This window comes from Leucopleurus acutus (genome assembly GCF_964270905.1).
Source record: "Leucopleurus acutus genome assembly, chromosome: X".
Classification (NCBI taxonomy): domain Eukaryota; kingdom Metazoa; phylum Chordata; class Mammalia; order Artiodactyla; family Delphinidae; genus Leucopleurus; species Leucopleurus acutus.
The window spans coordinates 88,536,136-88,552,270 of NC_139148.1; the positions used below are offsets into that span (position 1 = coordinate 88,536,136).

Here is a 16,135-nt window from a genome sequence, read left to right on the forward strand (position 1 = left end):
ATCTGTGCTGTAAAAGGGCCCAGTGAAGGGCTCTGTGTTGCCACAGGAGCATAGCCTCACAAAAGAACAGAAGCATGCCTACCAGGGTGGGAGGCCAGGGGTGAGGGGCTTCCCTGGAGGGATAGCAGCTGAGCTACCAGCAGATGGTCCTTCTCCACTTAGCCTGGGGGAATCAAGGACTCGGGTTTTATATCATGTTGGTTTTGTGCTTGAACTCCCTATGATTCCCAGTTCTGAGTGGTGCCCAGAGCAAGAAAAAGATCTACAGTAGGTCCAGGCTGTAGGGCAAGTTTCTCTGACACTTCAGCTTCATGACTCTGCAGACCCGATTGTATTGTATTCCTGCTAGACAGAGTCTATGAAGCCTTAGAAAGCCCCAGTAGTAAAATTACAATACACACCCGAGTGTTTTAGAGAAAACAACATGCCCTCTTCTGTTGGCAACTAGTCTCCATTTGAAAACTGCTTGTAGCTTGCTACCAGTCCTTGGTAAAGACTTAGCATCTGATCATGAGGTTTTAATTTTCTGCGCAAATGAGACATCCACTATGAACTTGTTTCTATATACTCTTTTGAATAATAAAGTTTGGTGTGAGCACCAGCTTTCTACCATTAATTGCAAATGGATTTAAAAGACTGGGCCTGAGTAAGTAAAGAAGGCACAAGTAAATTACAGACCTACTCCTGTTATTTCATTCTCTCTCTCTCAAAACATATATTGTCTCATGGGGAGTTCCTCAAGACCAGTTAGAAAAAGAAGGATACAACAGTGGTCCAGTTCATGGATGTATCTTCTTGGTGTGTTGACAGTAGGTGGAAATGGATGTCTGCTGCACTATAGCCCCACTCAGGAATGACTCAGAAAATAGTGGGAAAGAGAAATGATACCAGTGGGTAGAATTTTTGTGTGAAGACATCGTGGTGGTAGGTATGGATCTACTCTGGTTCATGTGCAATGATTAAAAGATTGGTCAGGGACTTGGAGAGAATTAAATTGGAAAATTAATGATGAGGAAGTCTGAGGAATAGGTTTGTAGATGGCCACTCATAAAGGGCACAGATGGTACAGATATTTGTCTCAATATATAATCATTTACTCTTGCACAACAAATTACCACACACTTAGCTGCTTAACAGATCACTCATTTATTAGCTCACACATCTGTAGGTCAGAAGTCTGGCACACCATGGTTGTGTTTTCTCTGCTTAGGGTGTCACAAGGTTAACATCAAGATGTCAGCCAAACCAAGTTCTCTTCTAGTAACTCTGGGGAAAAAATCTGCTTCCAAGTTCATTTATGTTGTTTTCAGAATTCAGTTCCTTGCAGCTGTAGGATTGTGGTCGTACACTTTTTTGCTGGTGGTCAGGCTGTTTTCAGTTTGTAGAGGCTACTTGCATTCTTTACCATGAGACTCACTCTATTCTCAAGCCAGCAATAGCACATTGACTCTTTCTCATGCTTCTTATCTCTGACTTTTCTGTCTCTAACTCTAGACCCCTTATTTAAACGGATGATATGATTAGGTAAGGCCCACCTAGATAATCTTCCTATGTTAAGGCCAACTGATTTGAGACCCTAATTACATCTACAAGATGACTTCACAGAAATATATGGATTAGTGTTTGACTGAATAACTTGAAGAAGGTATATATACACCATCGGCTGGTAATTTGGTAGGCCATCTTAAAATTATGCTTACCACAGTCTGCCTTCTGATCCCCAAAGATTCATGTCCTTCCCAAATGCAAAATACATTCACCTTCTCCCAAGGTTCCCAAGAATCTCATCCCATTACAGTGTTAGCTCAGAAGTCAAAATCTCATCATCTAAATTATCTAAACCAGATGTGGATGAGAATCTTGGGCATAATTCATTAAGTGCAGTTCCTAAAGATATTCATCTCCTCTGTGGACCTATGAAACTAAAGACACAAATTTTCTGCCCACAAAACTCCCAACATATAATGATGGGAGAGGCACAGGATAACAGTTATAAATGAAAATGGGGAAAACGGAAGATAAAAAGGAGTCACTATCCCAAAAGTGCTGGACTTCCATTGTTAGATTTCAAGACCTGAGAATAGTCCTCTGTGGCTCTTAGCTTCACCCTCTGTGCTTATGGCTCCAGACTCTTGACTCTTAGCTCTTTATTCTGAGCTCTTGGTTCTGTCCTCTGATTCATCCTTCCTTTTTAATTAAAGGTAGCATGTGTTCCCAGTTAAGTAGCTTTATCAGGCTGCTTCCCACCAGAAAAATTTGGGGGTTCAGATATTCTGCTTTCATTTTGTGCTCTTCTGTCTCTTTCATTCCAAGCTGACAATATTTCCATTGATATAATTTTCTTAAGAACCTTGCTATTCTTGAATAAATTGCACTGGGTTTTACTCCACCGGACAAAATCTACACACACAATTATCTCTGAGATGATTTTTCTCTATCTTTGGCTCCAGCTGAGGTGGCTGAGTGTGCATGCATTGGGCTCCTAAAGGATGTGCATATTCCTTGCCACATGGTGACTCCATCACCAAGCCAGTAGTGGTACATTAAATCATTCTCATACTTCAAATTATTGACTTCTTTGACCTCTAGACCCCTTAAGCTTCCTAGAGGCTGTCAGGTTTTGCTGAAAAATAAGCTTTGTGTGACTGAGTACTCTGACTTTTTTAACTTTTGGAGGTTTCAGCAAAAGGTCATACTAGTTACACACTCAACTTTTTCTCTATGTCATTCTTTCAGAAGGTATCTCTTAATTTTAGTGTATTTTGCCATTTGAATAGAATGGGAATTTCCCAAATCATCAAGTCCTATTTTCTTTTTGTTTAACAGATATTCCCTCAATTTGTCTCTCTCCTGCCATTTTTTGATATAAATAGTAAGAAGAAACCAGGCCATACCTCAGCAATTTGCTTGGAAATCCCTTCAGCTAAATGTTCAAGTTTATCACTTACAAGTGCTGCTTTCCAGTGAACTGTTGGAGATAATTTCACTAATCATTCTGCTACTGCATATGAGGATCTCATGCCTCCAGTTTCCAATAACATGCTCCTCACATCCTTCTGGACCTGTGCTAGCAGGGTCTATGAGGTGTATATTTTTACTTACAGGTGGTTCAAAGCAATAATGTTCCTCAAAGTTCTTCCAGCCTCCACCCACTGCCCAGTTTCCAAGCCACTTCCACATTTTTAGGTATTTGGTACTTTCAGTGCCAATATCTGTATTAGTTTTCTATTACTATGTAACAAATTACTTTAAATTTAGTGGCTTAAAATAAGACATTTATTACCTGACAGTGTCTCACACAGGTGGGATGTGGGGGAGAGGGAGCCCTGTGTTTTGGCTACGGCAGTCTGGAATGGAGTATCCAGCTCACTGAACTTGGAAAGTGGGGAGGAAGCAGTCTTGGTTCAAATATTAGAGGCTTTTAGCTTTCTTACTGAATTTGTGTAGATTTTCTTGAGCTGTTTGTCCTTAGGACCATTTCCAAAGGCCTTTAATGGCTGATTTCGTTTTATTTAAAATATGATTTTTACTACTTTCACTGAGGATCAGGTCAGTGGGGGTCCTCGTGTTGCCATGCCAGAAGTCAATCTTCCATTATTTCTTCATAGTATTTCATCCCCTCTTCTTCTGAGACTTTGATTATACATTTGACCCTTGAACAATGCAGGGTTTATTGGTGCTGACCCCCTACACAGTTGAAAATCCATGTACATCTTTTGACTCCCTCAAAACTTAACTACTGATAGTCTACTGTTGAATGGAAGCCTTACTGATAACATAAAGAGTTGATTAACACATATTTTGTGTGTTATATGTGTTATATACTGTTACAACAAAGTAAGCTAGAGAAAAGAAAATGTTATTAAGAAAATCATAAGGAAGAGAAAATACATGTACAGTACTGTATTGTATTTATCAATACTGTAAGTTTACATTGTTTGTTTACATAGCCTGTCAATGCCTACATCAATAATGTCTTATGTGATGCAAAACACTGTAGCTGTTATATGTATTACTAACACTAGACTTCAAAAATGAAAAGATCATGTGAAAAAGAACTTCATATTTATTTACAGGTATAAGGATTCATGCATTGATAACAAAGAAGCAGTAATATAATTGCTTTATAGTAGCATAGTGTAATCAATACCATTGCTTCATGGTAGCCTAGCCTAGGCATTAATGAATGAACCATTATAAAATTCTTATGGCATATAGTATTACAGTCATATTCATAATACAGCACTGAAACATTATTACATTAAAGAAAAACACCTGTCTGTGATGATGATAGGCTGATACACAGTTTCTCCAATTGTGAGACAGAAAGAAGTATATTGTATGGTAATGTAATTCTTTGAAAGCAGAGTTATAAAACAGTAAGAAAACTAACACATTATTAATTTTATATCAGTCACCTTGTGCCTATGTAAGAATAGACTATCCACTTCAATATAAATATTGCACACAATGTTCTACACACATATTTTTGTATATTTCTTGAAAAAAATCTGCATATAAGTGGACCAAGCAGTTCAAACCCATGTTTTTCAAGGGTCAGTTGTATATACATTAGATATTTTTCCCCACCATATCCCATTAGACTGTCACAATCTTTTCTGTATTGTCTATCCTTTTGCCTCTCTCTCTCCCTCAGTCTAGAGATTAGCACCAGTTCAGAGCCTTTAGCTAGTAACTCCCAGGAGGTCTTGGTATTTCTATGTCCCTAGGGCACAGTCACCCTGTAAAGTGTCTGCAGGTTCCATTGGAAAAGATTTCATGTAAGATTCATAGTATACACCAGTGGCTGCCGGGTCCTACCTTAGAGGTAATCTGCCTTCCCCTCAGTTGGATGAGAAGTTGAAAAACCCCACTACAGCAACTCGAATTAGGAAACAGCAGACCTAGAATTTTTTTCTGCCTCAATATGTCAGGCAGCATCCTATAGGCTGCCCAATTATTTCATTTTTAAGAATGCTCTGATTAGCCATCACCACAGATCCCTGTGGGTCAAACATCCTCTAATTACCATTTTATCACTGTGGCTCATTGTAGTAGTTGCACTCACCTTGTCACATATGATTAAGCACTGTCACCTGACCTCTAGCACTCTGAGATTCCCTTCATTCACACTAAGATCAAGTAGCCCAATTCCACCACAGCATTCTCCACCATAATCTCCAGCCTACAGAGCACAGGCCCACAGAAATCTTCAAGGATGTCCGTGACCGTCTCACCAATGATTTTTAATGCCTTGGAGCATGTCTGCACAAATATCCTATCCCATATATCAGGGCTCCACTCTTTCCCTACTAGTGTTTTTACCTTATTGTAAAATCCATAGTAGGTAAGGCATTTAATTAGCAGTGGAACTCAGTGCCAGTATGAGGACCTGAGCTTGGTCCTCAGCTTTTTTTCCATCCCTAAGATGAGGAACTTCTTCAAACATGCCATGCAGGCTTTCTGGCGCTCTACATGTGTTTTCTGTTGTATTATATGGCTTTCAATTTCCTTTTTCCTATGCATATTCTTTAGGACCATCAGATGAACATGGAAAACTCCACAACCTTTTGGATAATGAATTTTTTTTTTTTTTGCGGTACGCGAGCCTCTCACTGCTGTGGCCTCTCCCGTTGCGGAGCACAGGCTCCGGACGCGCAGGCTCAGCGGCCATAGCTCATGGGACCAGCTGCTCCGCGGCATGTGGGATCTTCCCAGACCAGGACACGAACCCGTGTCCCCTGCATCAGCAGGCGGACTCTCAACCACTGCGCCACCAGGGAAGCCTGGATAATGATTTTTGACACAGTGCTTAAATGACACAGCAGCTTGATTCCCCAAACTTTGGATTCCACCTGTACTTCATTCTATGCCACCTGTGGTGCTGAGTAAGTGTGATACTACTACATGCCATGTACCAATGAACCTCTCCTAACACCTGCCCCCTACTCTCCCAACCCCCAGTGCAAAGAGGTTATTTTTCCCTCCTCAAATTAGTAATCCAATTTCTGGGGTAACTTCTAGTATCTATTACTGTATCTGAGAAGTGCATGACAGGAAAGAGGGAGCCCATCTGCATTAGAAAATTTGAGACTTTTTTAAAAAGTACAGTATACAAAGATGTGGGAAGGGTACTGGAGAACCACAGGGGTAGTGCAATACTCCATGGCTAGTAAAGGTAGGATTATCTAGGCCTGAGGGACAAAGGGAAAGAGGGGTTACTGAAAGCTTGAGATACAGAGACTATTTGGAGAGGGCAACCCCCCAGGAAACTTTAGAGAAGAGACTGTCAGCATCTGGTGACACTACAGGGAAGAAGCTGGGAAGTAAAGTTCCTGACCACATTGTCCACCACTTACTCCCAAAGGATAAGGGAGCCCTTTGATGTAATCAATACAGGTCAGATTCCCTGGGATGTAGAGCAGGGTGGAGGAGGGTGGAGACTGAACCCCAATGGGAAGATGGAGAGATTTCTAGCAAATAAGCGAGGGCCATGTTAGCAGTACTCACTGGGAGTTGTGCCTGCAGTGAGAAAGGGTACCCCTATTCAGCTGTTATTACATTGTGAGGAGGAGGGTAAAAGGCATATTGTTTTTAGAGGGTTAATTCCAGCAAGACTGGGATTTGCCCAAGCTGGTCTACTAAAATAAGAAATGCACCTGTAAGTTACTGACTCATGGTAAAGGCATGAAACATACTAAGAGTGTTGTTTTAGAACCATTGGCCCTAGGAGTTTGGATGGTTTTTACCAGCTTGTCAGCTTTGCTTATTGGTAACAAAAAGGTTGATCGTTTGCACCTGGTCTTGGTGAACATTTCCCCCCCCCCCCCACCAAGCGCTCTGCTGTTGAAGAGCTACAACATAGCAAGAATATGCCTACGTAACCATCACTGCAAGAGAATCCTGGGCTGAGACTCCATTTTGTGCTCTCTGGTTCTAAGGTACTCTGTGAACACATCAGTGGTTCCTATTCCAAAAGAAGTGCATATTTCCAGGGCTCTTATAGAGAGGGAAGGCAATTGGAGCTTGCATCTGGCCACTTTAGACCCCTGGGTATGAGACAGCTCTTGGCTGTGAGGCACATCCTCAATGCTGTTGCTACATTGCATCCTTTTATTCCCCCCTGTGCTAAACTACAGATTTGCAAGCTTTGACATTTGAGGTCCCATGAGTCTTCTTTAGCAATGGAACTGTTTAGCTGTCATAGTTATGGCATCTAAAGAAGGAAATACACCATCCTATGAGATGCGTTCCATTTGCCTTTGTTTATAGTCATGATTTGCTCTAAAAACAGTTTCAGGTTCTCTTCAGTAGATATATTAATCCTTGCCTTTATGGATTCTTACTCCCAAACTTTTGTACCTTACAAAGGCCTTCAGGTCTCCCCCACACCCACCAAATAAACATTGCAACTCTTCTGCTCACCTTATGGTTTACACTTAATACAACTGCAATCATAATGAATATATAAGTCAGTGGACATTAGCCTTTAGTGTGAATCAGAATCACCTAGGAAGCTTGTTAAAAATGGAGATTCCAGGGCTTCCCTGGTGGCGCAGTGGTTGAGAGTCCGCCTGCCGATGCAGGGGACATGGGTTCGTGCCCCGGTCTGGGAGGATCCCACATGCCACGGAGCGGCTGGGCCCGTGAGCCATGGCCACTGAGCCTGCGCATCCGGAGCCTGCGCGTCCAGGGCCTGTGCTCCGCAACGGGAGAGGCCACAACAGTGAGAGGCCCATGTACCGAAAAAAAAAAAGGAGATTCGACTCAGTGGATCCGAAGTGGGGGTAAGGAGTTCACATTTTCAACAAAGTCCTCTGGTGATTTTATTGTGGCAAATTTGCACACTTTAAAAACATGCATGCATTAATGAAATGAGATAGGGTTAAATTTGTGGTACAAACCCTTCTACATGGCGTTTCATTTGGAACTGCAAGTAAACCCTGCTAGAGAAATAGAGTCCACAGTTATTTATCTAGACCTGGAATGATCTGAGGCAAGAATGCCTAACTCAGCTATCATCATTTAAAATTTTATTAAGAACCTATTACTTGACAGGCACTGTGCTAGGCATTAGAGGTACCAGGATAAAAAGGACAAATTGTGCTTTGAGAAGCAGAGTCCAAAGCAGTGTTTCTCAATTTTTAAAAAGTTTAGCCTACAATCAGAAATTTATTTTTCATCACAACTCAAGGTATACAAACATACATACATATATAAGTGAAATACAAATTTCACAAAACAATACTCACCCTACCTACCTGGGATACAATCTGATATTTACTGTTTAGCTCTAACCAATGCTATTCTACCCTACTTCATTAAACAATTTCAGGTATTGACTCATTGAATTTGTTTCAGGTTCTACTACTGTTGGGGATGTGGAACTGCAGTTCAACAAACACAGGCCTACTTAATAATCTGCAGGATGTATCTTATGTAGCACATGTATTTATCCTTTTAGGCACATATTTCACATGATGGTGGGAGTGGGAGGCTAAGGAGAGTCTCCTTATAAACCAGTGCTTTGCAAACCTTAAAGTGCACAGGAATCACCTGAAGATCTTGTTTAAATGAAGATTCTGAATCAGTAGGTCTAGGATGGGGACCTGAGATCCTGCATTTCTATCTCTTAGATGATGCTGATGCAGCTGGTCCATGGACAACTATTTGAGTAGCAATGCTCTAAAAATCACAAGTATGGGTAGGTGTGCTAACCTTGTAATGCAGGACCCGGTAGGAGTCTCCTAGGAGATAATTTCCTCTAAGGAAAAAGGAATGGAGCAGAGAAGGTACTGACAGGTGAGAAAAGCACAGTGTGCACCACTCAGATTTTATCCCAGCTTCCCATATCTGAATCTGATGAAAAGATGGCTGTATGTAAAATCTGAAATCCTTTAGTGACCAAAGGAGCACTGAGGTATTACCACTTGGATAAGTATAACTCTAAAGTGAAGAAAAGGACTTTATCCTCACTTCGATCAGTGTCATGGTGTGGGGCAGGTTTAGGGCTCACTGGGGACTCCAAAGAAATCAACTGAGCTTTGTCATCTTGAGGACATCAGTCCAGCAGCAGCAGTGAGGACCTTAAGAAGATGGAGGACTCATGAGAAGTGGCACAGTGCCCAGCAAACATGGCAATACCCAGGGGAGGGTTGTACCCACCTTTTGGCTTTCTGGAACTTATTTCTGGGCATAGGTGAGATGTACATCAACCCTCTTCCAAGTGTCTGATGAGGTCCTGGTCCTGCTAGTATAGGGGAAAAGGTAGAAGCCAGCCTAACACAGCTTACATACTCAGTACCTCATCTAATCCATTCCACAATCCTGTGAGGCAATAATTATTCCCATTTCACAGATGACAAGACTGCTCTTTATAGCAATTGATCTGTTATAGCTGCCAAGTTGATTCCTCCAGATACGAGTCCAGAAGTAATGTGAGTTTTACATAACATTTTAAGTTCTGACAACAAGAATTTACAGTGTCTCCACTGCCTTCATAAACTCAGTAAACAGTTCTTTGTATTGCTTTTTATGTATTGCTTTCCTTTTTTATATTTTAGCATTTCTTTATAAGAAAAGTAATCTGTGTTCCTTAGGAAAATTTAAACAGATGAGTAGAAAGAAAACAAAGAAAATAAATCACCCACAATCTCACAACTCATAAAACCACTGTTAACCTTTTTTTTTTTTTTTTTTTTTTTTTTTTGCGGTACGCGGGCCTCTCACTGTTGTGGCCTCTCCCGTTGTGGAGCACAGGCTCAGCGGCCATGGCTCACGGGCCCAGCCGCTCCACGGCATGTGGGATCTTCCTGGACCGGGGTACAAACCCGTGTCCCCTGCATCGGCAGGTGGACTCTCAACCACTGCGCCACCAGGGAAGCCCACCACTGTTAACCTTTTAGTGAACAAGGTTTTCTGTTTTTCCTGTGCATAGATGTACCATATAAATTTCTGTTCTTTTACAAAAGTGGACCGATTCTGTAGATGATATTATAAGCTGCTTTATTTTTTTCAAGAATCATAACGCCTTTGTAATGCACATGGGTAAAAATCCCCTACTGACAGAGTGCTCTAGCTGGATCAAAAAGTTGTTGATAACAAGAATGACGCCTAAAGCAAAGTATTTGCAAAACTTTAAAGCACAGGGCCTGGTAAACGCCTGCCAGGGGCATTACACAAAAGGAATGTCTTCAAAGCCCCTTTGTGGGGCCCTGCAGCCACCCCTGAGTTCCCTTGGGCCCCTCGGGTGGAAGGGGTCCTGTAAACTTTTTTGCATCCACATAAACCCCCCCAATTTCTGTCTGGTTTTCTTCACCTCATCCTCCACCCTGGCCATCTCGTCAAATTCTCTTATCATCTCTTCATTGCTCAAATGCATATCGTGTATGGCCTCCTTGTATTCCTTGAGACACTGAGCCAGCCCCTTGTTGGTTTTTCTTTTGGCCTTCCTGGGTACATCATCCCCAGCTGGGCGCTTTCCTGCAGCCCTTGGTTCGCTGGCTGGCTTTTCTTCTTTTGGCTTTCCCTCGCTCACTGGCCTTCCCTCACTCTCTGGTTTTCCTTCTTTTGGTTTTCCCTCACTCACTGGCTTTCCTTCTTTTGGCTTTGCCTCACTGTCTGGCTTTTCTTTATTCTTTAGTACTTCCTCATCTTCTGTCTTTCCCTTGAGACCTATCCTTCCCTTGTTTTCTAACTTTTCCTTGTCTTCCACAGTACAAGCTACTCCCGGCTTTCCCGCATCCGGTGGCTGTCCTTTGTTTTCCATCTTGCCTTGGTTCTCAGGCTTTCCTTCATTTTCACTGCAGAGTTTTTCCATGTTGAGTGTCCCTTCCTTTTCCTGTCCTGGGGATGGGGCAGGGGGAAGAGAAGACAAAGAGGAAACAAGGGAGACTGAGGGCTTGGGGATGGAATGCAGGTCCGGATAGTAGCAGTCGCTTCTCGCCCCTTGTCAGGGGTCCCCTGACCTGGCCAAGCCTTCTGCCCACCCTTTACCCCACCATTCCTCGTGCACACGTGAGCCAACCATTTCCCAGACAGACCCTGCCATTTTTCCCTACGCTTGCTCAGCATGGCAGAATGTGTGTAAATGTGTTGGGAAGTGGGCAGTGGGGCCCCCAATTCTGCCCGGGCCGTGCCCTGCACACTTCCCACCCCTCTGGGTGCTTGTCCAGTGCCCTCTCCTTCACTGACCTGCAGGGATCTGAACAAGTTTCTCCTCTTTTTGTAGCCTAGCAGAATGCCGGGAACAACAGCCTCACAGACCTGCAGACAGACAGGAGAAGGGGATGGGAGCACCGAGGACGCAATAGGGGCCCTCCTCATCCACCGTTGCCTCCCCCACCTCCCCTGACCCCGCACCTCAGTCGCCAAATCTTTTTGTCAGGCCTCAGGACCAGACTAGGATGCTTTACAAACTGTTTGGGTCGCTGGGGCCCCTCCCCGGCAGGCAACCCGCCCCGCCCCCACCCCTTTACGCGGAGATCAATATTTCCTCATAGGCTCAGAGTGTGAGAGGGGGGTTATTTCCAGAATTTGTCCACGTTTCAAGGTCGCACTGCTTCTCCCCGTCCCCGCGACCTCATTTCAGGCTCGAAAATGGATGGAGGCCGCAGAGGAGGGGCGTCGAAGAGGCGGCAGGGCCAGTTGCAGGGTCCTCCCTCCCCACCTGCCCGCGCCACGCCCCGTGCCCCTCCTCACCCATCTCGGGACCCCTTCCCCTCTCCCCGCTGCTCCCGGATCCTAGTCCCATCCGCTTCCACCCCCACCCGGGCCGCCAGCAGCGCCCACCTTCACACTGACCTGCAGCGCCCGGGCCGGGCCTGCGCCTCCTCTGGCTCGCCTAAGCCCGCTGGCCCCTCGCCCGCCACCCGGGAAGCTCCGGGAGCTGGTTCCGCGCGGGCGACTGGACCAGACCTCGGGGCGGGGGGAGGGGGGGCGCGGGAGCTGCTGCCCAAGTCAGCGCCCTGCCGGTCACGTGAGCGCCGCGTCACCCGAGCCCGGTTTCCCCCCGCCCCGCCCCCTCACCTACATCCCACAGGGACCGGACAGCTGCGGACGGCCTGGGCGGGGTGTGTGGAAAAGAGGGAGTTACCAACAGAGCAGGTCGGGGAGGCTTCCTGACTGCAGGTGCTTTACCTGGGCGCCTCTCAGGTCCTTGCTCAGCATCCCTCTGAGATGCCCTTTATCCCCAGTTGTGACAGCTGATCACAGGGAGGGTACCCGACTTCTCCAAGAGCGCTCCACACGTAGCCCCACAGCCCGCTTTCAAGACCAGCTCCGCCTGACTCCAGAGCGCTGGTGGTGGTGCCCGCCAGGAAGCTGCGCTGCCACCTTGAGTAGCAGCTATGTCCTGAGCCTCTGCTCTTCTCGGTCCATGTGTTCTCTCTCCCTGGCTGATCTCTATTCATTTCCCTCTTAACACAGATGATTCCCAAATCTACATATCCAGGTTATTCCCTCCCCTGAGTCTCAGACCTTCTTTGCCAACAGTCTATTGGACACCACCGCCTGAATATCCCTGCGGGACCTCAAAATCCATAACCCCAAACTGATTTTACCAACTTCCTTCTCGCCTTCTCTGTTCACTTCACTCCACACTGGATATTTGCACTCCAACGTTTAACCTGTTCTCATCTAGAGAGAATGTCAGACAGCTAAAATGTTAAAAAAGAAAAAAGGATGCATTAAAACATTTAAAATTATGGACCACAGATGAACAGATTCATCAACATCCTTGGTTCACAGCTTACTCTTATCATTGACCCCTGCTGACCCTCTTTCCTTTCCTTCCATCCCTTCTCTTCCCTTTCCTCTTTCACACTTGTGAAACCACAACCCAGCTCAAAAACTAGAAAATTGACATTATAGTTGCTACAGTGTAGTGCCATATATTTGGTTTTGATGATATGACTATACTGTGTCTTTGTTTGGATCTCTTTAAGTTTATCCTGATTGGAATTAATGAACTTCTTGGATGCACAAACTTCTAATTTGAGTAATTTTCATCCATTATTTGTTCAAAAATTCTTTCCGCCCCTTTCTATCTCTCTTCTCCTTCTTGGATTCCCATCATGAATATATTAGTATGCTTGATGGTGTCTCATGGGTCTCTTAGGTTTTGTTCATTTTTGTTCATTCTTTTCACTTTCTGCTGCTCAGACTGAAGGATCTCAATTGACCTGTCCTCAAGTTAGCTTATTCATTCTTTTCCCTGCTCAAACATGCTGTTGAACCCCTCTACTGAGCTTTTCATTTTAGTTATTGTACTTTTAAGTTCCAGAAGTTCTGTTTAGTTTCTTTTCATAGTTTCATTCTCTTTATATTCTATCTCTCTACTGATATTCTATATCTTCTGAGGCATTCTTCTCCTCATTTCCTTTAGTCCATTGTCCAGGGTTTCCTCTAGCTCTTTGAGCATATTTAAGACAATTCATCTAAAATCTTTGCCTAGTTAGTCCAATACATGAACTTTCTCAATCAGTTTCTAATAATTTTTTTTATTTCCTGTGAATGGACCATACTTTCTCATTTCTTTATATACCTCAAACTTCATGTTGGAATCTGAGTGTTTTGAATATTAGCAAGTGTCAACTCTAGAAGTCAGATTCCCCCACTTCACAGGATTTGTTGCTCTCTGTTGTGGGTTATTGTTTCCTTGTTTAGAGACTCTTAAAAAATACTTTTTAAAATTCTGCATTTTCGGTCATATTTGGCCACTGAAGTTTGTGTTTCATTAGCTTAGTGGTCAACTGGTGTTTGGACAGAGTTACTTTAAATGCCTACAGCCAACAAAAGAAAAAAAAAAACTACTTTCCCAGTCTTTACAGATGAGCTCTGCACTGGAGCACTTTTCAAATGCTTTACTTTCTGCTTGTGCAGAGCCTGAAGGCCAACTAAGGTGAATGCTTAGGGTCTTCTGTGGCCTTTTCTGATCATGTGTTCAATCTCGGGCATGTACATAAACTTCTTGATTCCCCAGTGTATGTGAGTGTTTAAAAGTGCTTGTTTCGCCATGTATCTCTTTTCCCTAACGCTTCCTACCTAGGCTTCTCAGTCTGTCTCTTGCTTACCCCAAATGTTGTTCCTTGCCCCAGGCTGCTGTGGCCAATACCTATGACTTTAAATACTTTTGGCAAATTCCACCCAGGAAGTTACTATTCCAGCTCCAGTCCTGGGAATGCTCTCAGTCTTCTGTGACAAAGGGAAATTTTGTGCTGGTCCTTGAGGCCGCCACCAGACAGACCAAGATCAAGCACATTTCTATGAGAATAGGATCCAAATTCCTCCTCCTGTCACTAGAAATCTTAACCAGGATAGTGGGCTGCCATTCACAAACTACTGCCAATTTGGGGCATGGGTGATGGTAGACAGGCAGTTTAAAATTTCTTGCCACAAAGCAGGAGCTTCTTTCTGCACCAAATTTCCCCCAGTTGTAATTTTTTGACTAGATTCCAGAGTTCTGCAAAAGTTGATTCTGATAGTTTTTTGCCAGTTTATTAACTGCTTTTGGGGACCAGGGGATGAAGTCCTGGAGTTCCATACCCTGCCACTTTCAGTAATGTTACTTTTCTTTCTATTTCTATTTGTCAAGTTTGGTAGTTTGTGTCTTTATATGAATTTGTCCATTTCATCTATCTGGTCTTATTTGTTGTCATACAGTTGTTCATAGTATTACCTTATAATCCTTTTTTTAAACACATAGAATTGGGAGTGATGTCCACTCTTTCATTCCTGACTTCGTTAATTTGAATCCTCATCATTTTTTCCTTGGCAGTCTACTTATAGGTTTGTAGGATTTTTTTAAAAAATATTTTTAAAGAACCTGCTTTTCATTTTAATAATGTTCTCCATTGTTTTTCTACTCTCTATTTCATTTATATCCACTCTAATTGTCTGATTTCTTTGGGTTTAAGCTGCTTTTCTTTTTCTAGTGTTTTAAGGTAGAAATTTAAATGATTGATTTCAGATTTTCATCTCTTTTTATATAAGAATTTAAAGCTATAAATTTCCCTCTAAGCACTGTTTAACTACATCCTATATGTTTTGTTATGTTGTGTTTTTGTCTTTATTCATCTCAAAGTACTTTATAATTTCTCTTATGATTTCTTCTGATTAAATGGAGGTACATTGTTTAATTTCTATGTATTTGTAGCTTTTCCAGATTTCCTTATGTTGTTGATTACTAATTTAATTCCATTATGCTCAGAGTATATTCTTTGTATGATTTCAATCCTTTTAAGTTTATATAGAATTTTATTATGGCCTAGTATATGATCTATCCAGAATGCTCCATGGGTGCTTGACAAGAATGTATATTCTGATGTTGCTTGGAGTATTCTGTAGGTGTCTGTTATTCTAGTTAGTTTGTAATTTCATTCAATTGTCCTATTTCTTTGTTGATATTCTTCCTACTTGTTCCATCAAATTTTGAAAGTGTCTTTTTTAAGTCTGCAGTTGTTATCATCAAAGTGTCTGTTTTTTCCTTTTACTCTGTCAGTTTTGGCTTTAAGTATTTTGATGTTCATATATGTTCATTTTTTTATATTCCTTATAGATTGACCTTGTTATCATTATAAACACCTTTCTTGTTCTCCAGTAACATTTTTTGTATTAAAGTCTATTTTATCTGCTATTAAAAATAGCCACTCCTTTTTTGTTACCCTTTGCATAGTATATATTTTTCTGTCTTTTCACTTTCATTCTATTTCTTTCTTTGAACCTAAAATGTTTTTCTTCTAGATAGTGTATAATTGGATAATGCTTTTTTTCCCTTTCTGCTAAAATTTTCCCTTCGAATGGAGCATTTAATCAACTTGCATTTAATGTAAACATGGATAAGGTAGGATTTATATCTGCCATTTTACTATTTGTTTTTATATGTCTTCTGCCTTTTTTGTTCCTCTGTTTCTCCACTATTGATTCTTTTTGAAAGATAGAAAAATATCTTTGTGTCATTTTAATTCTCTTGATGCTTCTTTTACAATATTTAAAAAATTATTTTCTTAGTGGTTACCCTAGGGATTAAAATTAATATCTTAAATTAAAACAATCTAGTTTTGTCAATTCTAACTTAATTTCAAGGGTATAAAAAAGTTTTTTCTGATATACCTGCATTGCCTCCTTCCTCCTTTGT

At 42.3% G+C, this 16,135-nt stretch overlaps 1 protein-coding gene across 1 annotated transcript; it reads right to left on the bottom strand.

The window, feature by feature from the left end:
* Positions 1–10,170: 10,170 nt before the first annotated feature.
* Positions 10,171–10,845, bottom strand: TCEAL2 (transcription elongation factor A like 2). The gene has a single exon (XM_082864092.1). It carries the CDS (start codon positions 10,817–10,819, stop codon positions 10,175–10,177), a length of 645 nt encoding a protein of 214 aa, XP_082720218.1. The 5' UTR covers positions 10,820–10,845; the 3' UTR covers positions 10,171–10,174.
* Positions 10,846–16,135: the final 5,290 nt, after the last annotated feature.

Coding starts and splice junctions, on each gene's coding strand:
- TCEAL2 (XM_082864092.1), bottom strand. CDS start 10,819: ATGGAAAAACTCTGCAGTGAAAATGAAGGAAAGCCTGAGAACCAAGGC.